Source organism: Emydura macquarii, unplaced genomic scaffold, assembly GCF_026122565.2.
Source record: "Emydura macquarii macquarii isolate MOO-44397 ecotype Brisbane River unplaced genomic scaffold, CSIRO-AGI_Emac_v2 contig_1644, whole genome shotgun sequence".
NCBI classification, from domain to species: domain Eukaryota; kingdom Metazoa; phylum Chordata; order Testudines; family Chelidae; genus Emydura; species Emydura macquarii.
In genome coordinates, this window is record NW_027131781.1 from 8979744 (window position 1) to 9007350 (window position 27607).

At 39.0% G+C, this 27607-nt stretch overlaps 1 protein-coding gene across 2 annotated transcripts; it reads right to left on the reverse strand.

Annotated features, from left to right (window-relative positions):
• Positions 1–498: 498 nt before the first annotated feature.
• On the reverse strand, positions 499–13028 carry ARRDC4 (arrestin domain containing 4). Of its 2 annotated transcripts, none has more exons than XM_067555625.1 (8): positions 12663–13028; positions 10151–10220; positions 9545–9671; positions 6392–6494; positions 5433–5689; positions 3839–4001; positions 3351–3505; positions 499–3221 (listed from the first exon to the last, which is right to left on the reverse strand). In XM_067555625.1, the coding sequence occupies exons 1-8, from the start codon at positions 12991–12993 to the stop codon at positions 3165–3167; spliced, it is 1263 nt and encodes a 420-aa protein (XP_067411726.1). In that variant the 5' UTR covers positions 12994–13028; the 3' UTR covers positions 499–3164. The 2 variants fall into 2 exon arrangements, with proteins under 2 accessions (XP_067411726.1, XP_067411725.1); XM_067555624.1 differs by having other exon boundaries at positions 9545–9692.
• Between the last annotated feature and the right edge of the window lie 14579 nt (positions 13029–27607).

Here is a 27607-nt window from a genome sequence, read left to right on the forward strand (position 1 = left end):
GTAATTCAGTGCAGCTCTGCTGCATGTAGTCCTAATGCGCTGCTTAGTACAAGAGCACTGTGTGATAAAACCCAAAGCAGTCAGAAAGGCTAGTGCTACTTCAGATCGATTTCAAAATATGCTGGCATATGACCAAGAAAAAGTCAATTAAAATTGTGTCTTTCTACTTTAGTCATTATGGGTAAGAAATACCAGACTGAGTCTTGTGTTACCTTATTACAGTAAGTTGATGAAGATGTTCCAATTCTTAATGAAGATATATGGACAGTTTTGTGGCATGGGAAACAGTAACAAGAATTCTCCAGCAATTCACCACTGCATATTTAAGATTACAGTTCTAGTCTTAAAAATGTTAAGTATAGAAAGGACGTCCTCCTGCCTGAGTATGTTGGAGTAGACATGTCTGTTTTACAAGAGACATTACAACCTGCTTTTAATTTACTTTGCTCTGAAATACTATATTTATAGAAACTGACTAAAACTAATCAGTACTACATAAAAGTTTTACATTTTTATTAACAAAAAGAACCCATAGGGCTCATATACAAGTACAAAATACAATCATATCTCTGTATATTAAAGTTTTGAACAGCAAGGTTTTTTTTTAAACCTATTTCACAGTTATCAAAAGAAAACCAACTGCAAGCTGAACTCGTCATTGTGCAAACTACACAACTCTGCCCTCTAAGCCAGGTATCAGAGAGCAGAATTTGGCCTTCAAATTTTCACCACTCCCTTGAAGTCCTTTTGTGCTTAAGAAACTTTTTTTTTTGCTGCAAACAATTTAAGGCCACAATCTATCAGCAAACAACAAATAAAAAAACAAGATTTTTTTTTTTTTTTTTTAAATAGAGGTGCATCTTTACCTGTCATTGACATGTTCTTTCTTGCATTATCATGTTCGTACCAACATTCTACCCAGGTAACATCATTAGGTTTTATAGTCATCATAATAAGCACCTCATGTTTGTTAGGCTAATATTCTGAATGATTGACATGTAAGTTGAATAGCAATCCTGTGGCTAACTAGAATGATATCAGTTTAGTTAGGATGTTACTGTGTGTTCCCTTTCAAGGTGCTGTAAATTAAAATCTTGCACGGACTAAATGGGCATGCCATCAAAAGACATGAGAGATGAATTGAACTTGACACTTTAAGACAACATATTATCATCTTCAGAGTATATTCTAAAAGGTGTAGTCAAATTTTGGCCAATGTGGCATTTGCTATAGAAGGCCATACTTAAACATGTAAATGACAAAAACTGCAGTTTTAAAATACATGCATCTGCATCAGTACCACATCTATTATACACAATGGTGATTCAATAGTGAACTGAAGAGCTAGAAATTAAATTTATTAAACAAAGAATAAAAGTCATATTAAAGGATGGAGACAAAGTGAAAATATATATGCCTGCACAAAAATCCCTGTTACTTCAGTGAATAAAGATTTTTTTTTTTGTATAAAACCACTTGAACGCTTTTTAAAACTGCAGTTTGATAGAAGTTGCAATGATACTCTTACTTTTAAATCAGAAAATAGTGTTCTACCGTGTGAGAAACTACCATTTCTAACCCAAAACCCTTGTGTCAGATATACAAAGTAGTTTTAGCAGTTCAAAAACCCCTGTATCTAACACTTTACTGTAAACTGGACATTTGCACATTGAGAATGCCATTTTTCTGCTCTTTTTCACGTGAACTCCTGGCAGTGTGCTCACCTGTTGGATTATCTACTCAAATTAATGCTCAGTAGGAAGTGAACATGCTACTCTAGCTGAAGGCAGCAAGAGCAGCAACTTCATCCTTAGCAGCAAGAAAAATCTCACTGTTTTAAGTGACCTGAGGAAGAAAATAGTAAAATATTGCACCAAAGCAAAAATTACAGACAGCAAAAATAGAGTATGGATAGCAACAAACAGTGCAGCCTCTGATGACAGACTAAGTCTTTGAACAAAAATGCAGGAGCTAATGAAAAGATTTGTGCCTTTACAGAATAGTTTTCTTCCCCTGCTGGTTGACTGTTGTCAAAGTACATTATTTGCTTTCTGCTCTGTCTTCAGATCTAAACTATGACTAAACTGGGAGTATGTATACTCCTCCCCAATCTCTGCCTCTTTTTTATTTCATGACCATGGAAATCATTTGGGGTTCCTTTTAGAATTTTGCAGCGTAGTGGGAGTGTCTTAGAAGATGTTTTTGGTCTCCGTCTGAACCTAAATAGATATCCAAAACAGAGGTAGGCTTAAAAAGGCTTTTGAATAAATAAATGTTATCCATTCTGATAAATCTATCTGCTGCTGGCAAGACGAGATTCTCTGTTCCTTGCCTTGCCTCCCCTTATCATGCTATTCATAAGCTTAAGATGCCAAAAAGAATTAGTATAGTAGCACAAGAGGCTAGAATAATTCCCTTGAGATCCTTTAAAAAAGCATAGTGCATAAGCTGTTATCAAAGTCCAACTTTCTCTTTTAAGTAGTTTGTCTTTTATACAATAAAGACTTGCCTTCATAATATTGCATAAATAGCTATATTTTGCCATCCATGATAACTTTAAATTCAGCATGAATGATTAAATAGTACCACTTGACCAACGTTAGACGGATATGTTTTCACAAAAAGTTTGTTTTTCACTGGAGTTAAGAGTTGGGACTCCAGATTTTAGTTAGTTAGTGTTCCCTTACTTGATTACAGACCGTGCAAAATTGAAGCCACTGCAACATGGGAGAATCTTTTGGAAATTCTATCCTCTCTCAAGTTTTTGAGATACAAATATACTTTAGCTCAGATTCTTCCAAGTAGTCCTTAAGTGTAAGTAAATTTTCCTTCCACTGTGTTACATCCTTAAAACTCTTGCTTGTACTTTCTGGAGTATTTCTTCTTTACGAGTATTTCTTCTCAAATACTTCCAATACACCCCAACCTTGGGTGCTACCACTTAGTCACATAATTTGACACCCACATCTTCTATGTAGACTAATCCAAAAGAGATTCCTTTCAAGCCAAACATGCTCAAACTTCCAACTCCAACTCCCTTTGCACTTCGTTTCTGAACTTAAGCTCTTAATGAAAAAATAGTTTTCTCTTAGCTTCCTAACAGCTGAAGCAACAGAAAAATAAGGGATTCCATTTAATCACAATACAGTGATTTCAAATCCTGTTTAAAGCATGAATGAAACGGGCTGTCTCTCTTCTCTATGAGTAGGATGTGGATCAATCTGCAGACAGAAAAAAAAAATTAAAATGATTACTTCCTATAATTCTTGCATTCATGTAATATTTAAATCTTATGTAGTTTGATATGAAACTTATTTACAAATCTAGCAGCAGCATGTTGTTTTATTTACCTCTGAATAGAGAGGTGGAGGCTGAAACTGGAACTCGCGTATACAGGCAAACATGCGATTATAGAATTGTTCCTCACAGTCAGTTGGTTGTGGGTAAGCAGGAACATGTCTAGAGAACTCTTCCTGTGATACTACATCAGCATAATTTGGTGGTGCTTAAAAAGGAAAAGATGACACTGTCAAATAATAAATTCATTAAACTCTTCATGTGTTCTTAGATGGTGTGTATATCAATTCCCGAAAACATTAAGAAATTTATATCCTAAAAAGACTATGAAAAATTCTAGAAATATTAAGTATTTTAGTTTAATGACATTACAGCTGGTGAATAGTAAAAATTCACAGGGTATGCCATTTTTGTGGTATTAATAAACTGAAGTGATTCAAAAGGCACATTATAACAATTGAAGCTTTAAATGGGAACAACAGTCCAATCTTCTATAATAGATATAATTAATTCAGATTACAAAGCAGCTCAAAATATATACCTTCAGGGTGTTCGGGCATGGTCAATGCCAACCAACGCATGTCCATGCTGAACTGGCTGGTAACGCTGGAGTTCCTGCTTGAAAACCCAGTATATGGAATTGTGCCAATCACCAGTGGCAATTCAGTTATCAACTTGTTAGCACCAGGAATAAGGATATACACCTATGTGACAAAACCACCAACATACAACAGAATAAGATGAGTCATGAAGACACAACGGAACTGGAGTTCATAGAAGCAGATAGACTTCCTTTATGCAAGTTATTCAAAAACCAATAACAAATTTAGTGATTCCAGATAAGAAAAGTATGCTAGTACTTGATAAAGCACAGAAAGAAGTGAACAGTTTTAAGGTTGTCTCTGGATGACCCTTTCCTCTTGTTTTGTAACAAGTTTCAACTAGCATCCTGATGCAGATAATTTTCAGATTTACCTTTTCATTTCTGACTTGTCTCCACCATCTAGTCACACATTTCAGCCTGTCTGACATTTTCCCTTGATAAGCTTTACATGTCTAAAGCCCAGATCGTTATTCCCCCTAAATTCCCTCCACTTCTCCCATCGCCATCATTTCTGTCATTCGGTTTCATAACTTGGGGCTGCTCAACACTACAGTTACGTCAACGTAAGGCAGCGTAAGTCAATCTATTTATATTAGTGACTACACTACAGCTTTCCTCCTGTTGATATAAAGGGCCTACTACACTGACATAGTAACTCCACTTACACGAGAAGTGTAAGACCTATGTCAGTGTAGTTAAGGCGATGCAATGTCTGTGTAGACAGCATATCCTTTACACTGGATGAGTTGTCAATTTCATGACAGGACTGGGGAACATTTGCAAACCATCTTGTCAATTTCACATTCCAGCAGGGAAGAGGAAGCCTGGCTGCCCCCAGCTCCTGACATGGAGCTGCCAGAAGAGCTGAGAGACCAGGCTCTCAGGTCCCCACACTGCCCTTCTTAGGTCGGTGGAAGTTCTCCTTGTGAGGATATGCATCAGGGAGAGTAGTGTGGACATGAACTGCTGCAGTAATTACTGCAGTGGCTGTAAGTCAACCTAATATAGGTTGACTTAAGTTTCTAGTGTAGACAGACCCTTGGTAATCAACTTCAATTCCTTCCTCTTTCCCCCGATGCCTGCACACTGTGCTCCATTCTTGCTGTTTCCTCCTCCATAACGCATTGGAGAGCTGTCCCAAAAGAGAAAACTCTCTTCCATACCCTGTTCATCTTCCATCATGTTCACTGAAACTTCCTTCTCTCTGGTCTCTTATATTAACTGCAACTCCCTCCTACCAACCACTAAAATTGTCTTCTTTACCCAATCTGACATTGTCCTGTTAGTTGGAAATAGATTATATCCCATTCTTGCTGTTGTCTATGGGAAGTCACTGATATGTCTGTAGCTTGATATATCTGTAGTCTGTTTTCCATCTCCATACTAACATTTAATTTTCTTTAAAGAAAAGTCTTAAGATGTAATGATACCTATCATGAAACATTCATCCAATTGCATAATTATTATGAAGTAAGAATGATATGCTTATTTTCAAGCACTAAGTTTATTGGTGACAAAAACCTGTACTTACAGCTAAAGAATACTCTACTCTGATGATACAACAGTCCAGAATGGAAGGGGTTACAGGTGGGATTTTCAGAGTTTTCCCATTCCAGGTATCTGTGCTCCCAGAAGCAATAGGATTTCCTCGCACATTGGCAACCATCTGGCGGAAAGTCTTTGTCTTCCCACCGGCCAGATAAGTCTGTGTTTGGAAAATGGCAGCTTTTGGAACAATCAGACGAGAGGAACAATTCTCAATTTCTGCATAGATTGGTATGTCTTCCCCTAAAAACAGAACAGTCCTGTAAATAATATGCGGTTGTCTCACATCTATTATTTCAGGATATCAATGCACTTTACAAAGTCTATACATCTTAAGTAATGTATAATATTAGTTTTGTTCATTCCCTTAATGTAGTCTACCTTTGCAAACTGCTGTCCAGACAGAGTTAACACCTTATATTACATTTTCATGTTTTAAAATTTATCAGTGTTTGTAAGCTAGACATGATGTAAAAGCTAGTACCAGAAGAATACTAGACTTCAAGAAAGTTTGTGATAAGCACTTAGATACCATGGTGACAGACTTTATAGAAAATTTTAAAAATAGATTATATGTATTACTATTATAATATAGTTATATAGAAAAAAGTAAACATACCCTTCTAATAAAAGTTTGCCTACCTAACAGCTTTATTCTGTTAGCCTTTACATTACATTTATATCTGATATCTCAGATGTTGACAGCCTTTTGAATAAGAACACTAGCTTTCAATTTGCATTACCAACAGATTGAATCTTTTAACCAAGTTTACAGAGGTCTGATTTCACTAACTGCTAAATTAGAAGTATTGATTTAACTGTTGTTACAAGCAAATGTTGGCTTTGCACTGCTTCTGTATTTGACGAGATGACAGAATAGCATAATCTCAATAACCAAGCTAATATTCACAAAGGTACTTGAGAGTTGAAGAAAACAATTCTTACCATTACAATATCCCTTCCTCTCAATTTTGGCACTCAGAGAAACTGGACCAGAGGTGAAAAACCAACAGCCAACCATCTTTTCCTGGCTTCTCAAAACAGGCATCTACAAAAAAAAAAAAAAAAAAAAAAACCACGATGATAGAAGTTTTTAAATTTAAAATGGCAAAAATTTGTCAGTTCCCTGCATGGTAAAATTCAACTCTAGCTCAGAACCAATTTGGGACTAAATCTGGTACTGTTGAAGACCGTAGGAGTTTTGCCATGGTCTTCAGTGGAACCAGTATGTGGTCATTTCCAAATAAAGAAAACCCAGCCAATCTACACCTAACATAAAATCTGTTAAATGTAAAAGTGACTATGTACATTTTCAATGCATTTGAAATTTTTGCATGCAGATGAAATGTAATGCACGTAAGTTAGCCAAATTTTACAGACATGCCCTTTAAAAAAAGGCCAAGAGAAAATAACCTCCCTAAAGGGCAATAATTATATTTGGTTGTTTACCTTAATATTTCATTTTCATGCAAGAAAATTAAAGTAATTTTAGCTTTGCAAAATTAATTTCACCCATTAGGCTGGAGCAAGCAACTATTTGGCAGATAAAGAAAAAGTAGAGGATATCTTCTATCAGTCATAGTAAAATGTGGGTAAGTACATTTTGTGCCTGGGCTGGTATATTTTCATAGCAATTTTGCAAGGCAGAGTTAAACTACAATTCAGACTTAACTGATCAACCACAGTAGGACTTTAGGTGACAATCGAATCACCCATGCAAAGCTCCAGAAGACTGCTACAGTAATCTTACAAAATGCAAGTAAACTAAGCAGGTGATTGACACTGAATCTCAACTCACCATAACTCAGTCAGAATCCAAAGCCTAGTTTGCTGTCAATAATATAGTTCTAAAAAGATTTGCAGCAGCCAGTATAATTGCAGTCTGTGAAAACCTCTAGCCACAATTACTGACACACTCTGAACCGCCTTGAAGCACTGCTACATGGCATTCAAAATATTGCTCTCCTAATATAGGTGCACTATGGCAGCCTGCCATGTACAACAGAACAGTTGCAGCTATGAATAGAGTGCAAAAACAATTATGTATGGGTTCCCCAAACCGTAGTATGTGAGCTTAATGTTCCATCCATTCACTTCAAAGCACATTTTTAAGAAGGTAGTACATGAATCAAAAGTATGGAGGCCACTGAAAGGCCCCGATCTTGAAACCTGTTGCACAGAAGCAGAGTCTCATTTACTTCTTCCACGTGTGTGCAATGAGCTGCGGAATCCAGTCTTAAAATATCCAAATTCCTCTTTAATCAAAGTTACATAGTAAAAATACCATCAAATCCTTAACTCATAGCACTACTATTGACACAAACATTTTGTACAGTCATTGCAAATTTTATTGACAACATACCAGAACCTCAAGCCTGATTCTCTATTTTAGGCTATTGCTTAGAACATTTGCATTGTACAGCAAAAAACCCAACAAACAAAAAACCCACAAAACACAAAAGCAAACCTGGTTTGTGCCTTTCTTTATGTAGAAAATGAGCCAAAATGTTAATTTTTTAAAAAATTTAAGTTTTCTACTTCTTTTAAAAAACATTAGCAATTCAGGTTGCAACTTCAACATCATGAAAGTTAAGAATGAAAGCTCAAATAATTGAGAGGTGATTTTTAGTTGGACTGTTTGAAATTCTCATTTTAAATTGCTTGTTGCTACGTATTTAACATCAAGGATAATTAACATTTTGGATAAAGCAAGACTTTGTAAAGGAAATGGGAGAGAGTAAACAGTCAGACATCAAGTAGGTTTTCCAGCAAACCAAAGATGATCAGACTTTACTTTTCTGGTATTTCTAAGGTAAAACCACCACCACACAACACAACTTTTTTGGGAAAAAAATTTCTGGCCTTCTTTATACAATACACACACACTAAAAGGTGCACAATCACAATGTTAGAAGATATTTTGCAAAATAAATGTAAACAGGGTAACTTTAGATTTCGGCTCAACAAGCTCTTCTTCATGGTGCCCTTAAATGACTAAGTTAAAAAAAATGATATTCAGAGTTTATACATATTAATACTTCAGAAATTGTTAATATTGTCCAGAACTAGTAACACAATAGAAGTGCCTTTAAAATACACATTCAATTTATCCACACTAATTAGACAATATTACCTATTTTCTGATTAGAATTGTGTGTAACATAAGGACTATCAGGATGTCCCTGCCAAAAGATTTACATAAGTTCTAAATTTTAAAGAAAAAAAAATGAAACAAAAAGGATATTATATTAGGATAAGGGTAAATCATCTAACACCAAAAAATACATCTTAGCCTCATCAGCATTATGATGGAAAGTTAACATTATCCTAGGATTTTCTATTAAGCAGATATCATTCATTCACATTTAAATGAATAACCATTAGGTCCTAGTTGCTATTATGAAAGTGCAAGGTATAATTTTATATTATTTTGATAATATGGGTCTGGATAAAAGAATCTAGCTCATTAGCTTCCATCTTGCCTATTCTGTTGTTACTTATAGGATGATCTTTCTTATTACTCTACAGTATTTCTCGTGATTATTAGAAGTTCAATGCTTTAATGTGGCCAAATCTGTTATAAGGAATAACTGAAAAAATCTCTGAAGCAGCTGCATGCATGCACTTAATGTTAGAAAATGACATGCAAAATGGAAGGATACATAGCATAATGGCCAGAGCTTAAATGACAGTCTGGGCATGATTAATACTCTTCTGTAATTACTGTTCCTCAACCTACTATTACTGAAGAGTTTAGGACACTGCAGCCTTGTGAATGTAGCTGTTCTGGTAAAAGTAACTACTTTAAGCATGTGCATTATTATTATTAAGCCTTATTAATGCATTTCAAGCCTGCATAACTTTTTGGCAAAAGAAGCCCTGCCAACATCGATGTAATCAATGCTATTAAAACCACTCTGTTTGCAACTGCCACAAACTTAGATCATGTATTTATAAAGAAAGCTTAGAAGGGAGATTATGTGCTTTCAGAAGTCAGTAAATGACAGACCAAAGTACCACTGTACCACTGAACTGGGTACAACTGGATATGAATACTTCTTGAACACAGGTTTAATATTTTAAAAAAATTGCTCTTACCAATAAAGCTGGCGAGTTGACATCGACATGGTTGATAACCTGAAGCTCTCTCTTTACACTTTGATCAGGTGCTACAGGCTTTTCCAGAATTGCTTTCACACAGTACTGAATACTGCCATACTTTCCACTAAAAGAGGTCACCAAAGGTCTGAAACAAGCAGAGCCATAAAAACATTCCCATATATAAGCTTATATGATTCCAAACTTAAATACTCTCTGAATATATATAAGGCGTAAGGTGGTAAACATCTATATTAACTTTTAACCCTGTTTAGACAATGAAATCAAATATGCCAGTTTTACTTCAATTCTCATACACTAGCACAATGCTGAAATGATTGAGTCAAGAATGGCAGTGTTATGTTTCTACTGGATTCCCTTCCCTCACTCCCAATGTTATGGGAAGGTTTTATTTATGCCCTTGGGGAAATCATAATACATAAGGCTAGTCTATTTTATGGTTGGTCAAGATAAACATATAAAGCAGATCAATCAATTTGATATAGAGAGATCAAAACCAAATATTTAAGTTGCTCCAGTCACCATAGTTATTCTTCAAGAGCAAAAACCGTCAAAGATATCACTGAGTTACATTATTTTACTTACTCCTGTGGAAGTTGAAAGCTGAATGGAAATTCATGTTTTCCAGCTTCTAACAGGAATAAGCCATCTTCACCTGTAGACCAAAGAATGAGGCTATATTTTATTTACTCCACAAACTGGGACAAGTATAAAATGCAACCCTTCACAATAAAAATAGCTTATATTATTTATGCCATTTTATTCAGATGCAATGGCCTGGGAAGGGATTCACACTGACTTCAATGGGTTTTGGCTCAGACCCCATATATTCACCAAAGTTTACTGCGGAATTAATGAACTTAAGGAAATGTGTAGATCTTAAGTTTCAATGCTAAACTCTGGCCACATTCTGATTTTTCTTTTTTGGGAGGTGGGAGTTAATCCACTTTTATAGTTAGCAACCAAACCATCTTTTATTGAAAGAAAAGTTCCATCACAAAGGTTTAATATTAAATACATACTCAGGTTACTAATCATCAAAAAATCTTACCCACAGTATTATTACAAATGATTTTATATGAAGACAAAATATTTTAAAAATCTAATTTACGCCTTATTTTTACTTTTCACCCTGCTAAGACAATGAAAACAGACATGCCAGTTTTACTTTGATTCACGTGCATTAGCACAATGCTGCAATAGTTGAGTCACAAACATGGCAACATCATGTTTGTTGGGGAACATGTTTCTACTGGCTTTTGCCCACCTCCATTTTATGGAAAGAGTTCTATTTTGTTTCAATATTTATCTTTTGTTCCAAACTCAACCATACTTTTAAATGTATCCAGTGTAGCTTTGAAAAACCTTGCTGTTTAAACTACTCATATATTATCACCTCAAATAGGTGTACAATATCCCTTTTGTTCAAAAGCCATACCATACAATACCATTCAATATACAAGAACTTTGTTCTTGTGTCATTAAGTAAAGAGCCTGCCCTACAAATTTGAAATTCCTTATATTTCAACTTTCAAGAACCCAGCATGGTCACTTCTCCAAATAAAGGGAATGCAACAAATTTAGCATGTTTTAATGACTTTTGAACATCTAAACAAGTAAAATAAGCTTTTCAATATGTTTTGACCTATATTCTTGTTTCATTTTTCTTTCTTTAAAATTGGATTCCTGACTGGAACATAAGAACGGCCACACTGGGTCAGACCAGTGGTCAAGTCTCCCTGAGAGGATATCTGAAAGCCAGTTGCTTTGAGAGCGTTGTTACTGAGGATTTGAAATTTTACTCTACAAGGCCCAAGACATTCTAAGGTGCCTAAGTTCAAATCACCTGGAGTTTGAACTCAGAATGTAATTGAGTGACTATATAATCAAACAAATATAAGCTAAAAAGCCGAGATTCAGGCAGAGTAGAGGAAAGGGATGGAGGGGAAAGGGAAGTTCGCCCTTTAGTCTGAAGGCTTTACAGTATATTTTGGGTGCATTGCTCCAAAAACACACAAAAAGTACCTTGTGTCAGAATAGTTCATACAAAGTAGCATCTCAAATACTTAACACATATTTATGCTTGAACAAGTCTCCTTCAAACGCATAAATGAGGACTACATAAAATGTTTCTCAACAGGTGCAAGCCACTGTTCATTCAACTTCCAAACTCTCTAAAAGTCAGGGAGGATTTTTCCCAACTTCCTGAAGAGTTCCTGAATGCTCGAGACCTAGTGTTTTGCCCCTAAATTTGGCTTTATCCTCTTTATTTTGGTCTCCATACCACTTAAAAAAATTGCTGAATGGATCTAGAGAAGGTCATAAGGCAATTTTCTGGAATGTTACAGATACCCAAGGAGTGGGAAAGGTCTGCTTCAATCATGTATTGCGCTGAATGGTTATAAAGTTAATTTAGAAATCTAATCAAAACATCTGTATTCATAAAAAGAAATGCATTTACTCAATATTACTAAATACTTTTTGGCAGCTTGAAAGAGAAGTGTGTCAGAAATGCAAAAGGATTTGCCAAAAGTCCCATGGTGAGTCAGAGGCAGAGTCGGGAAGACAGTTCAAGAACCTCATCTTTCATGTCTCCAGCTTCCACGAAACATCACACCTATTCTGGGAACTCACTTCCCAAGTTTCAAACTGAAAGGAATACTCTGCGGATGATACAACACCTGAAAACAAAGGCCAGCTGTGGAGGAGAGGTTGCCCCTAACCCCTTTACTACTGCAGAAGTCAGAGCACTGCAAGCAGGACATGTGAACTGTCCATCTCGAACAGGAACAGAGCACAGGCAACAGGCTTGGCAGAGAAAGAGAACAGGAGGACCCAGCAACAAATCAACATGAAATCAGACAAGTCACCAGGGGGAACTAGCCACAAGGGGCGATCCATGTGCAGGAAGAGCCCCACCCACCCTCCTTTGACCCCCCACCTGCTCACTCCTTTAACCCCCTCCCCCTCACCTGCTCACTCCTTTAACCCTCCCCCCACCCGCTCTTTCGGATCCCCTCCCCCCACCTCCTTCGGACCCCCCTCCCTCCAGACCGCCTCGCCCCCCCCCCCCACCATGTCCCCCCACCCCCCTCACCTTCCGGGGGCCGCCGCGCGAGGCTCTGCCGGATGTCCAGAAACCGCACCTCGGCCTCCCGCCGGGCCCCCGGGACGCCCCCGCAGGCCTGGGCAGAGAAGACCCGGCCGGAGCCCTTGGTGCGGACAGTCCAGGCCCGGCCCGTGGCCTCCAGCCGCAGGGCCCGGAGAAGCAGCGGCCCCGCCAGCTCCAGCAGCACCTGGCCCGACACCGTGTCCCCGCTGGAGTAGCCGCCCCGCTGGGCCCCATCCTCCAGCACCAGGGCCAGCACCTTCACCTGCCCCCCGGCCGCGGGGACCAGGCCGGGCTCGGCGGCTGCCTCCGCCGCCATCGCCCCCCAGCTGCTGCCGGGGAAACCAACGGCGGCCACCGACAGCCCCTTTAAACCCTTCAGTCTGGGCCGCCGGGCCCGGCTGGGGAAAGTCCCACCCGCCGCTGCGTCTCATTGGCCAGCTTCCGCTTCCCCGGCCCAATCATTTGTCGTCTCCCTGCCACTCACCGCCCAGTCATAGGTCTTTTCCCGGCACGGCACGCGCCTCGGGTGCCTCACCCGGCGTGATCACCCACGTCTGGCCAATGGGGTGGCAGCGGCGCCGCGTGATCGAAGCTTTGATTGGCGGACAGGCGGCCGCGGCCTGGCGGCGCGGCCAATGAGAGGGCACATCGACCATGTGTTCAAGCTGTGGATAAACAGGCTGGGAAGGGGAGGCGAGGGGGCGGGGCGAGGCAAGCGGGAGGGGAGGGGCGAGGGGGAGGCGTCCCGGGCGAGGCTGCTGTCAGGTCATCAATGGAATTTGTGCGTGTGTATCCTGGGGATGCCCCATGGGCCAGCTGCCCAGCCAGCCCTAGGGAAACCCCAGAGCTGCAGCAAGGTGCCATGGCGGGGGAGGGGGGCTGGCACATGCAGCTCAAGCTCCTGGACACCTGGTGCACCGCAGGGCTCCTGCATGTGCCGCAGAGAGACTGGGCATCATCATGGGTCAATCTGGGAAAACATCCGCTCATGGGCAGGGCAATCACAAGGGCCGACCATGTTAGGAGCCACTGGGCTAGAGATCGATAACAAGACAAAAATTGCCCTGTTCTATGCATTCCCTCTGAAGCATCTGACACCGGCCACTGACGGAAGACAGGACACTGGGCTAGATGGACCCCCTGGTCTGACCCAGTGTGGCCGTTCTTATGTTCTCATTCCTAGCCACCAAAAACCAGACTCAGCACGCGATTTCCTGTTTGCAGTAAATGGGAGAGACCTGGTGCTTTGCCCTAAATTTGGCTTTGTCCTCTTTATTTTGGTCTCCATACCACTTAAAAAAATTGCTGAAATTGCTGAAATTATGGTTCCTGCCACTCCCCACTCACTAACTAACCAGTTAGTTGTCACCTACAGTGTTAAACAGAGTGGGGCAATACAGATATTCCTTTGGACTTTTAAAGCAAGATTGCATTGCCTGTGTTCACACCCTATTTTGTATTTGCTCTCTTTGATTATCCCAGCAAACAAATGTTGGAGAATATTCAGTGGAGGTGAATTTTGCATTTGAAAACATGTATATTTGCACCAGAAGCTTGGTTCTAAGAGTTAGGGTCATCCAGTCAGGGAAAAGTAGCTAACCAATCAAAACCAACCAATTCAGTTCAAATTTTGAATATCCAGTGCTTGCAAGTTGGTACTAACTGTTCACACACACAATCAGGAACAAACATATCAAAATTATTCACAGCCTCTCATGAGTAGAAAAAGAAATTAAAAAATAGGTTAACTAAGTTATTTGCAGTCAATTATTTGCTCAACTCTGATACTGAACCTATATTCTCACAGTGGTTTCACAGTGTCCTCATGGTTGGCTGCTCTCCACCCATATAACCTCAGATTCTCCCTTCCACAAAACTAGATTTTTTCATGTCGTGGAGGAGGAGCCCATGTACACTGCTACCATTGGTCAGGAACAGGCTGCAGTCACTGCTATGGGAGAGGCTGGGCAGCCAATGAACAGCAGGAATATAGGGAGGAGGAGTGGGGGAACACTTAGAATTTTCTGACATGAATGAAGAGCAAAATGAGGCGTACTCAAGATGCCTAGATGGGAATCAGGCTGAGAATTTGTCTGAGAACTTCCCCTGATGACCCCACTGCTAGGGGGGTGATCAGTTTATCCTGAAAGTTCACAAGAAAGTGACAGGAGACTCAGCTCCCCTAAGAAGAAACAGTGATGTCAATGATGTTTTCCATGAGTAAAAACTAAGAAAAATGGAACATCAGGACTTGGCCCATTAATGGTGGCTTTAAAAAAGCATCTGACGAAATACAGAGGTGTGTGATAATCAAGGCAGAATACTGATGAGCAGAGTTAAGGGGAAACTACATCAATACAAGTAAACTAGTTGTGATTTAAATGCATGGAACATAAAGTAGGTGCAATATGCAGCATAAAATAATTTTTTCTCACACTTAAGACACAAATTGATAGTGTGAAAAAAATATATTGCAAGCAAGAAAACTTGTAATGCTCTTAAGTCATCCTAGCTAAGGCCAACAGCTAATGGTGCTTGAGTGCAATCAAACTGTGTTTGCATTGACACCAATCCCCACTATCTTTTGTGCAAAAATTTTAGTGCAAAGGGTTGTGTTCCCAATCCTTCTGTAGTATTAAATGTAATGGAGTAGCATGATATCCAGGACAGACCTCCATAAAGCTAAATCCCTCCCTACAATTACCTATAATTCAAGGTAATATTTGAAAGATACAGGGAATAAAATTTAAAAGGGAGATTTGTTGCTGTTTTTAACTCTTAAAAGTGGGGACTAAGTAAAAACAACAGCAGATACGTGAAAACTAGGAGCATGAACTCTTTATCCACATTACAAAACGAGACACCTTTTATATATAAGAAAAATATTAAAATAACTCTTATTCTAGATTCATTCACCTCATCTTTCTCAGATCACACTTGAGTCTGCCCATTGTGTGTTAACCTGACAATTTGGGCACCTCAGTGATCATACTTCATTTTCCATTTAGTCACCAGAAAGGAGTGTTGCAATTTAAGAAGTCAATATCCTTGAAAGTTACAACACAATCCACGTCCTTCCCAGACCTGTCCTTCAGTTACTCCAGTGACTTGCAGCACACCTGCTTGGCTCCATGTGAAACTTCCAACTCAACTGGGACATCTTAGCTCAAATGCAATATTCCCAGATGACTCAGTTACCTAACTTAGGAAAAAAAGTCTTCCAAACTTTCAAACTTCCTGGCTCTCAGGTAGATGTTCTGATGTGATAACTTCAAGATTTCCCAGAACATCACTATAACTCAAAACTTTACTGCACTATAACTAGGCTTGGAAGGATTAGATTTTTACTGGTAAATGTCGGTAAACTTCAATTTCTACTTCAAACACAAACTGATGAAAAAATATTTCCTTCAATAGTAATCAAAATCTACAGATAGGCCAAGTATATGAGAACTTGAGAATTTAGTAGAGTTTGATTGAAGGATATTTACTTCGTATATTTTGACCTGTGATGTTGACAATTTGAATTTTAATGGTAATAAAGCTTTAATTTTTTGAATCTCAACATCTACATATTCAATCAAAGCCATAGGTGCTAGAGATGGGGGCAGGGGCCAAAGGCCCATTGCACACCCGCTCCCCCCCCCCCACACACACATTTTTTGAGAACATGAGCTTGGTAGGGACACAATGAGCTCCTTGTCTCCCAAATGTAATGGTGGAGCCTCTTCCCTGCTGAAATGATGGAGGGGTGGCCAGCCCAAATTTGAGCGAGTGGCATTGCAACCTACTGCACAGGGCTATAACTTGTAACACCATTCAAATTTGGCCTGATTTGATTGCTTGCACTTTTGCACTCCTGGCACCCATGATCAAAACATATCAATGCAGCAATGAACTATTGTGCACAAGTAGGTCTTTGCACAAGAATGTGACCAGTTCGGCACTTAACCAACCATGTGCACATGCAAATACTAGATTGCACATGCACATTGAGAATTTGCCTGCCAACATTACTGTAGCCAGGCCAGCTGCCTCCTGTGTCCCCCCCTTATGGCCTAAGGTGAGAACACAGGCAGCCTGCCTCAGTTTCCCCTCTTGCATTATTCAAATAAACTTCAATTCTGAAAAAAAAATACCCTTCTTTGGAGACTGGGTTTGTTAATATTAAATAAACTGTAAATCAAACTTAACCTCCCCTCCCCTCCAAATAAAGTCCATACAACCCAAGATGTCTCTTCCTCCTCCTCGGCCTTCCTGTTTGGGGCCTCTGCAGTCTCTCACCTGCTTGGACTGGGACTCTCAAGTGGGGCTCATCCTATAATCAAGTTTGACTTAGCCCCATGTTCTCCAGCTCATGGGGCAAGTCACCCTGTTACACTTACGTACACTGTATGTATGCAATTCATGCAGCTGACTTGGAATATGTGGCCCATATAAAAAAGAAAAGAGTTAGCTACATTTTTTATGTATTAAATAACATAGAAGAAAGTTATTCACTTAAGCATATTATGCAGTTTGATCAATATTTGTACGTTGTTTGCCCTTTGCTGGTAAAAATAAATTAAAACAAGATTGAATTATAAAAATGGACAGTAAACATGAAAAAATACCATGTAGGGGGAAAAAAAAGAAACAAGGGGCTTGAATAAATACAATTAGAACCATAAAAGACATAAACTCAAAGGGAAATGGTCATCTGTGACCAAATATTATTTATTCTAGATAATTATCCTTTAATATATTTTTCAAAAGGATCCATTGGGAAGCACTTCCTAAATTGAAATGACCATGTGAAAAGTGACCCTTTCATCAACTTCACAAAAAACTCTCCTTGCAAATATTTGGTTGCACATAAGACATTTTAATTGAACATGCTGAAAATTGTAACACTGTGTTTTAATTGTGTTTTATAAGACAGAAAGAAAAAGCAAGTGCAGCGTGCTAGTAGGTAGTGAGAGAGATGATCAGTGAAGCAGGAAGGGATACGTTACTGCACATGACCATTGTGTTTTCCTCTCATCTCTCTTCCATATTTATTTTGGCATGTGTAGAGAATAGTTGCTTACCAAAGCCAGTCGATATATGAGTTACTCTATTAAACAGAGAGCTAATGCTGTAGCGTAAACAAACAGTTGTAAGTATTGTTTCGACCAGGTCTCAACAGCATATGGTAAAAAAGTATCACCCAAGATAATTTCTTCTTTGAGACACTCCACAGAGCAGTGGTCATATCTAGCAACTGGTCACAGGCTAATTCTGAAGCCAGGCGAAAACACCACAAGAACATCTTCCCAACAACAGTTGGTAATAGCCCAGCTGCTGTTTGTTACCTTGGAAATAATTCCTGTGATCAAACCATTGAATTTACATGGATCTGATAGTTTATGTTTCAAGATGTTTCAGTTATCTTGGATTTAGTACACAGAGCTAATAGGCTATCAATGCTTTGAGTTTGAGCCTATCAAAGGTGTTCTTGAGGGTTGGGCATGATGTTAGCAACAGACATCAACCGCCTACATAAAGGACATGTCTTATCTAAAGTACAATCTCTTAGAAAGATGGCCTCTGCCAAGCAGTTGCTGCTTGTCAGAGATCCAACCTGTAGCAAATGGATATGAATTGAAAATTTGACCAGAATCTGCCATTCTCTCCTTGCTTGAAGTAGTCTAGGAGGCAGAGCTATTCGCCATGAGTCATTCAAAACCACTAGGAGGATGCCTATGCCAAACAAGTCTTTCTGGTGTTAATTAATAGACTGTCAATAAGGAAATTGATCAGGGGTCTCTGCCATTGGAGAAGGACTTTGAATCTTCTACACAGGGAGAAAATCGTCATGTACACTGTCCTTAAAAACTGCTAAATGCTAATTCAAGAAATCTGGATTTCATAATTGCATTTGTTGTGTTGTAACATGCGTACTTATGTATCAGTCCTATACAAACAAACAAACTGAAGGTCACAGGGATATACAAGACCATTGCATAAAGAGGGATTGGGATAGCCAGCCTACTGATTTTAGAAAGCAGAATTGTTTTCCTTTAGTACTGAGTAGAGACCATGTCTTCCCATGTGTTCTGTACAGCACAGAGTACACAAGAGAAATGGGAAGCCAGTAAGATGAGATTGAATCTGACCCAGTCACTTAAAAAAAAGTCAGTGTAAGGGATATGCATGATTGAACCCTACTAATGACCTCAAAATAGGGTTTAAGTGGTGCATAAGCCTCAGGTTGATTCACATATGGTATGGCCTAGTGTAAGGGTGTGGCAGAATTGGGCCACATGGAGAAATTCACCCCTGTGCAGAAAGTCAGCACAAATACTACACATGAGACTTGGGATTTTAGGTTTTAACTGAAAAGTACCAATAAAACACCCCCATTTAAAAATAAAATAAAATAAATCAAATCAGTGTTTATCCAATAAATACCAGAAAAACACTGGAAAAGGTTATTGTATCTAAGGGCTTGTCCATCTGAAGCAGTAAGGTGGACTATGGAAGTGCGATTTCTAAAGTGCACTAACATGTTGCATATTAATTGGTCCATGTAGGCCCTGTTGGTGCATCTGAAGGTTCCTTTCTGTGCTTTAACATAGCGCTGTTTCAAACAGCGCTACGTTAAAGTGCACTAGGGAACGTTACGAAGAGATGACTCATTACCATATATACTACAGTAATGTGCGGTGGATATAATAAACATTACGCATTACAGTATATACAAAGAGAAAGTCCAAACAACCTCGATTGACATCTACGTAAAACTCAGAAATTGCTAAAAAGTAAACTTCAAAAAATGAAGTTAATAAACAGAAGCCCTAACTAAGCATTGTTGAGGTCCCACACATGCCCTCAGATTCCTGATTCACATCCCATGCTAGGCTTGCAGAAGAGCCCTTCCACAGGTTATTGTGGGGAGCTGGGATGAGACAGAAAACTTCCATCCCTTTGCTGCATGTGAGTTTTCTGGGGGGTGGCACTAAGCAGTGATCTGCCAAAATTTTGCCCTGGAAATGGAGTGCCAATCCTCTGAGATATTCCCAACTGAGCACCATGTGAAGAATAATGAATATTGGTGACATTTCCTATCACGTATGATCTTTCATTACTTTTATTCTGTAACTGGTAACTGAAAGGCCAGTCAAATATTTTTCAGACAATTAAGGTGACATTTACACACTGTAGATTGTTAGTAGCAGTAAGTGCCTTTTCAAAAGCTGAAGCAAATACATTGTGCCCATCTGGTCTGATATATGTCCATCAACAATGTGCTAATGTCACAGATCATATTTTTGAGTGTCACACTGTCTCTGGTATATTTAGAAAGACAAATATTGAGTTACTGGCCTAGGAATTTAATTGTGCACATTTTATCTTGACAGATGTTTGTTCTCACAGCCTTCCAGACAAGGCATAACACTATTTAAAGCAAAAAATAATCTTAATTCAAGGTTAAGTTTGGAAATTTGAAATGACAAATATCAGTAGCATTGCATATGTGAGAAATCTGGCCAACAGAAGGAAGTATTTTGAATTAGAATGGTAATTTACTAGCGGGGCTGTTAACTGTATAATTTAGTATATATTGGACTAGATTCTTGGATCTGTTGGTGCTGGTCCCCTGGTACAAAGCTACCCTATACCCAGATATCCACCCAAGGGCGGATTCCCCCTGCCGGGGGGAATACTGAGTAGTGAACAGTTTCAGGGGGCATGGCTGGAGAAAAATGGCTGTGGCTGGAGTATTCCTTCTTCCTGACAATTCCTGGTCTTATCTCTACTTACATAGCTTCATATGGAGTGCTCGTTCGACAAATAAATTAAAGGAGGTAGGCCTAAAAATGGGCCCACACCAGAACTTCAGATCAGAACATCCCTGAACTTTAGGAAAATTCAGCTCTGGATCTGGACCCATCTTTAGTTAGGATATTACTATAAACTAGAACATCTGCTGGAGTGAATCAACATAGCTCCTTTGTGCAATGGAACTACACCAGTTTACACCAGCTGAGGATTTGGCCATTTATCTACCGGTAAACACTGGTGGCATCTCCAGAATCTTTGTAAAGCTATTTGATAGACCATGCCTGACTGAAGAGCAGTCTGTGAGCCACGCATGACTCTTAACATGAACCAGCAATATATAGTATTTAACAGTGCTATAGCAATGTTCACATGCAGCAGTATTCTGAAGCACAGTGGCCAAGAATTCATTTATCTGCTTCTGTTTGCCCCTCTTATTAGAGACGTGGGATCACCAAAAAGCAGAAATAACTGAACGCTTACCCCAAAAGAGAATGTAGAATAAGAGCTACGATGGATGGACAAGCAGAGTCAGCAGCCTGGGAGGTCTGCAGGAGAGGAACAGCCCTGGAGCCATTGTGACTCAGTCTAAATTGGTAAACAAGCTTTAACTAATACCAGAACATTTGGTCCATTCCTACCATTACCATGTGATTTGTAGAATGGATGGACATTGACTCTTATTAAAGGGAAACAGGGAAAATGTTCTCTGATATTTTCAATGTCTGATCATTCCTAGTAGTTAAGTCTGTGGTGTAAAAGACGTGTTGGATGTTGGAAGAGAGGAGATTCCCCAGCTCACAAACATACAGGACACAGCAGCAAAAGTCAGTGCAGAGTTGGCAGTAGCTTATGCTGATTTACATTCCATGTGGTAGGACCCCTCCCTCCTTTCCTAATTCTGAGGGAATTCTTCTGGGGTAACCTACCTAGGGGGGAAACTGTGGAGTCACTGTAAGCCAGGGTGTAGAGGCAGCAATTCAGAAGTCTCTTTCATCCAGTGGATGTTGAGGGATCTATGGGGTTTGAAGATGGGGGAGAGGGAATGAAGCTTCTAGAATATTCTGAAGGTGGCAAACATTTCCTCTGCCAGAAGAATTCAAAGGTAATGCTGAGGGTTTAAAATCATGGGGCAAAATTTTGGTCCCAATGAAGTCAGTTTCAAAAATTCAATGGGGCCAGGATTCCACCCATGGAATTTATCTCACCACTGTTCCTGTTCAGGGGATAATGAAGGCCAATATTTCCACAACTTTAGGCATAACTTCTAACAAACTTTCATGGAGAGTCTGTCTTCACCACTGGAAACTAATAGATTTGTCTACTGACGGTCTCCAACTGGAATCGATATTTCCACTTCCCCCAAACTTTTTTTTAAACCACTGCTATGTTAACTGAGAAATATTTAACCATCTGTTGGAAAGATTACTGGACAACCACTTCACTTTGCAGTTAAAGCAGCAACAAAGCCAATGCTAATAACTAGTTAGCTCTTTGTTTTCTTTAAGCAGAGAGTACTCAAACTTTAGAAGATACAATACAAATGTAGGCATCAGAAAAATATTAACTATTGATAGTGACAAATGAGAAGATCTACCGTTACATTAGACAGGATATATAATTATGGAATAACTAATGAATATGGGAAATTTCTTCCTGACCTCATCAGTTAGTGTGGTTGGCTTACTGCATGAAGATTGTGGATATATATATGATCACAGGCTGGTGCAACTCAGTTTAGCTCCATTGAGTGTAATGAAATTTACACCAGCTGAAGATCTAATGAACGCACACATCTAAATGAACGCACACATGTGATATATATACAATTCTATGGAGCTAAGCTGGTTTACACAAACCAGTGATCATATATATCCACAACCTTTAAGCAATCAGCCAACCACTCTTAGTGTTCGGGGTCAGGAAGAAACTTTCCATATGCACTAGTTACTCCATAATTCTATATCCTATCTAATGTAACTGTAGATGTTCTCATTTGCACTAAATACTCCATAATTGCTCATTATGAGGTTTCTTACATCTTCTTCTCAAGCAGAAGGTATTAGCCACTCTCAGAAACAGGGTGCTGGATGCTGGACTTCTGGCCTGCCTGATCTAGCAATTCCTATCTTCCTTTGTAGGAATAAATTCGCATATTTTGGATCAATGAAATATCAACTTCAAGAACATTATTTTCTTGTACCAGAATAACATCACGCTTCCTCTTTACTGTCAATATAGACACCAGAAGATTATTTTTCAATGGTACGTCCACATTAATCATAGAACTTCTGTATGTGGGAAACTGGCTCTTTATTACATTTTTCAGGTGGTAAATTTCTCCACCTCTGTTTTTTCTAAATTATTATTCAGAAGCTGGTTTAATTTCTGTTGCCTACAAAACTTAAAGTTATGCTCAGGCTTTACCTTCTCCTAATGCATCTCCAATCACAACATGCATGTGCAAAGTCTGCATTTCTCTCTGCTGTAAAGTTCAGACTAATCTGCATAGATCACAGCATTTCTCGACAAAGACCCTGGCTGGAAAACATTAGTGAGGTAGTGCAGTATTCAGAGGTAGCAATCACAGAGCTCTTCATTTATTTTACAAAGAACTCAGTACATACAGTACTATTGTCATTCTGCCAAGAATATGTTTTCATGTAGAGGCATTATCATTAACAGATACTTTTCAGTACTCTAGGAAGGTTGTGCTGATAATATTTTGGCATAATGAAGCTTTGAGAAGTTCTAAAGTTGATTGCTTTAAAGCCTATATTTCATATTCTCTTTACTTACCTAAACAAGTTAGCTGGAAAAGTTCCCCCTATTGTCAATATCATAGCCAATTTAAAGTCCCATCAACACTACAGAATCGGCATGTCTAAGGATACAGAGTTTCACGGACCAGACTCCCACTTACAGCAAGGTGATCAAGCCCAAGATGATGCATTTTTCTCAGTGACCTCACTCCTGCTGTTACAACAGCAACGAGTTACAACTAAAATGCTATGGTCTTACAGCAGGGATCTCATAAATGCAGGATCTAATTCTTTTGCATTCCCTCTTCTACTCACATTTTCCTTCTCACATAGGGCCAATCTACACAGGGGAATTTACAGACATTACTATATACTGAGTAAAAGCCACAGTCATTGGGAATAAGTGTCCACATAGGAAGTTATGTCAGTACAACTAAGGCCCTACTTAATTTACTATATTGTGGAAGTTTTGGATCCAGCAATATTAGGCTTCCACTGCAGTTTTGATTTTAATTAGCTTACTTTGCACAGTCTACAATTTTGCATACATTTCGAGGTTTGCAACACACACTTTTTCCCCCGTTAGTATAGTAGAACCTCATTTATCCGAGCTAATAGGGGCTGGGGCTCAGGCTGTAGCCCCAGGTAGCTGGGGCTTGGGCTGTCTGCCCCAAGCATTAATGACTGTAATATAGTTGCAGCAAAATGTCTGGTTACCAAAAAATTAGCAAGCATAACATAAGACTTGAGTGTTTATATTGTTCCAGATTTTTCTGAAACAAATAGGTCTTCACTGGCTTTTCCAAATTACCGCAATTAATAAAAGTCCATTATTATTTTCCCGCAATTTTCCATGTCTTGTCCTCAACTTAGCCGCAATTATTTGACAATCATTCTGCAATTCAAGCAGGGCCTTAACTATAAGTATAATTATACCAGTGAAGTAATGCTGGTAAATTTTCCTGTGTACACAAACCTTACAGATATGATGCTTTGCATCTCTGTTGTGTGAAATCAAGGTCTACATATAATCTATGAAGAGACTGACTGATGCTGTCTTCAAGATCTGAAAACGTGGAAATGGGTAACAAAGGATAATGTAGGACTGCCTTGAGCAGTTAGTTATTAAAAAGAACAAATCCTTTTTCTCCATGATACAACATGGTTATTTTCTAACTCAGAAGGCTGTGGCAAGGAGAAGGTAAATGTTGTTATAATCTAGAATTGCAAAGTTATTACAAAGATTTGTTTTTCAATTTATAGAATGTGATTATTGCAACAACTTGGTGAATGCAAATTAACCCATTAAAACCACATACATTCAAACCTAGCTAATTTGACCCAGTGCTTTCTAAAGGAACTTAGACTAGGGTAAGTGAAGTATCAAGCAAAGAAGCTCAGTTTGTTAGACAGTGTGCTTCTGTGACATCTGTAGGACCCAGGGCGATAGCAATACCTTACTATGCCCTTTATTAAAGCCATATATCTCCTCCTGTCTTTGAACGAGAAACCTCTTCAAAGGACAAGATTTGACAAGTCATTCAGCACAGATACCCCTATATTTTAACTTCATGTTAATAGCATCCTTTGAGAGTGAGGACCCAATTCAGCAAGACAGTTAAGCATGTGTCTAACCAAGAAGTGCCATTGAAGTCAATGGGACTATGCTCATGTTTAAAGGTACAGATGTGTTCGAGTTTCTTACTCAGTCAGAGCCTCAAAGCATCTGTTTATAGGCCTGCTTCTCCTCCGCCTTGAACCCTGTGTAATTTAGGGCCTGATTTTAGGCAGATGCAGATTTAGGTGCCTAAATACCTTTAAAAATGTGGTGTTTTCTCCTGTGCAAAGAGAGTGTAAAATGCTACCAGACCAGAAGGGTAGGTTATTTCACACTTGCTTTTCCCAAGTGTAAATGACTACACAGGCAGCAAAGCAATCGAGAATCAGACCTCGTAGGCCCAATACTCATTTATCTGAAGGCCACTTTCCACCATTCTGGCAGCATAAAGGGGCCTTAAAGGAGGTGTAAATGTAACTGTAGTGGTGGGAAAATGGTGATGGAGTAAATGAGTATCAGGTCCTCTATGCTTTTTATTGGATATGCCCGGTTGTATTACAGTGTGTCTAATTAAATGAAGTCTATGACAGAACAGTGCTCAGCAACTAGATCGTTACAGACGGAAGAAGTGACCATGGCTGCTAATATGGGCCCATGGTGCAGTAACAATAACCAAACCTGAATTAGCAGTGTGTACTACCCGCCTGCACCACTGCAGTTATGCCACCGCCACTGCTGCTGTAATGCTCAGTGCCACTGAGAAAGCATCGAAGGCTATTTGCTGCATTTGCAATAAAAGAGTGAATTTGGCAGGCTAGGATCAGTGTCTATATAATAATGTGTCTATATTTTCCAGCTTGAGGAAACCAGCAGTGATACTGCTGAACTACACCAAGAACAACCACTGTCCCTTCCTTCCCTATGGAACCAGATGTTAAAAGGACAAGAGTTGTCATTGAGCTCAATTTTTCACATCCCTGGAGTAAATTTTTTAACTATGAGTATAATTAACTATTGGAACAACTTACCAAAAGGTTGTGGGGAATTCTCCATTACTGACAATTTTTAAATCAAGATTGGATGTTTTCCTCGATGATATGATCTAGTTCCAAAAGAATTAATTCAGGGAAGTCCTGTGGCCTGCTTTATGCAGGGAGGAAGGAGGGGGCGGGTTTTCTGGCTAGATGATCACGGTTGTCCCTTCTGGCTTTATAATCCATGAGTTTATAAAGGAAACTTGTAATAAAGAGACATCAGTTGTCACTGAAATCCTGCGCGGCCCCCTTCCCTTCTCTCCAGCTCCCTACACAAAAGAGTTGTACCAATTTTGCAGCATCCAGGGATTGGTGCAGGTACAAGAAGATTGTGGGCAGGATTGGGTCTTTATGGCTGGATTTTCAAGAGTTCAGCTCCCATTTAGGCGTTTACATGAAATGGTGAGATTTGCAAAAGTGCTCACCTCCAGCATCTCCCATTATTCTCACAAGCCACTAGGTGCCTAAATCGGAGCTGAGTTCTTTTGAAAATCTGGCCCTTAATGTCTCGATATAATGGGTAATATTTTCAGAAGGGCTTACATGATTTAGGAGCCTAACACGCATTTTCAGAAGTGATTTAGGTTTACACCCTCAAAGTATTTAGGTACCTAACTCCAACTTATTTCAATAGGAATTAGGCACCTAAATATATTTAAGAATTTGGGCTTTAAGCACTTAGGACTCTAAGTCTCACTGAAAATCAGTAGGACTTTGGTTCCATCCAAAGTCACTGAGGTGCTTTTGAAAACTATATCTAAAAATCATTTTTGAAAATAAGACTTAAGACTCCTAAGTCACTTAGGTGCTTTTGATAGTTTGACCCATTAATATCTCCATCTGGTACACTTTTTTGTCTAAACTTTGGTGGTTTTGTGTATCTTCCTATTGTTTGCTTGGGACTATTTGCCTGGAATTTGCCCTCCTTTCCCATTATATACATTATTTTAAAAAGAATTGAATTTTATTTTTTTACTGCCTTTAAGTTTCACATGTTGCCAGTCTGTAAAACTTCCTGAGCAAAAGCAACCATTATTGTATCATTTTACACCTTGACATTAGGTACATATTTCACTTATAGCCAATTTAAAAATCAAAAGAGAAACTTTGTAATAATCTCCCTTTACAGTTTGGGTTATGAGAAGCTGAGAATTCCCTTAGGCTTGATTGATAAAACATGGCATTTATCCTATTCCTAGGATGATGTTCAGCAAACTTTATGACAGAGGGAAACAGCTGGTAAAGTGGGTTCATGGAAAGGTGAAGGTAATATAGACATAAAAAACAAGAGGATAATGATTTTAAAAGGGGTAATAGTTGTAATAACACCATTAACCTTTTGCTTCAAATTATTCAATGTGTGGTCTTTTCAGAAGGCTAATCAAAGGTTTGCATTAACTGCAATGTGGGAGGAAGTGGCAATATACAACCTGAGGTGATTTTTTTTCTCTTGCAATTATTCTTTATTATCAGAGCCTTTAAAAAAAACTTGGCTGTTGAAGTCCCTTCTAATTTTGAAACAAACTTTACTTAATTTTAGAAGCAGAATTTTGCAAGGAAAAAACTCCCAAATACTACCACTACTTTGTTATAGATGTATCCAAATAAAGGTAATGAATTTTAATGACTAGCACAGTAATAATATTGGGTGGAATTTCAGTAAATAGCCATCTCATACCTCCTTCAGTATGAATCATGAAGTTTGGTAATCAGCAGAAACTGATCCTGGAATTTATAGAAACAAAGCACAGTTCTCTACCACTGAGTGACAGG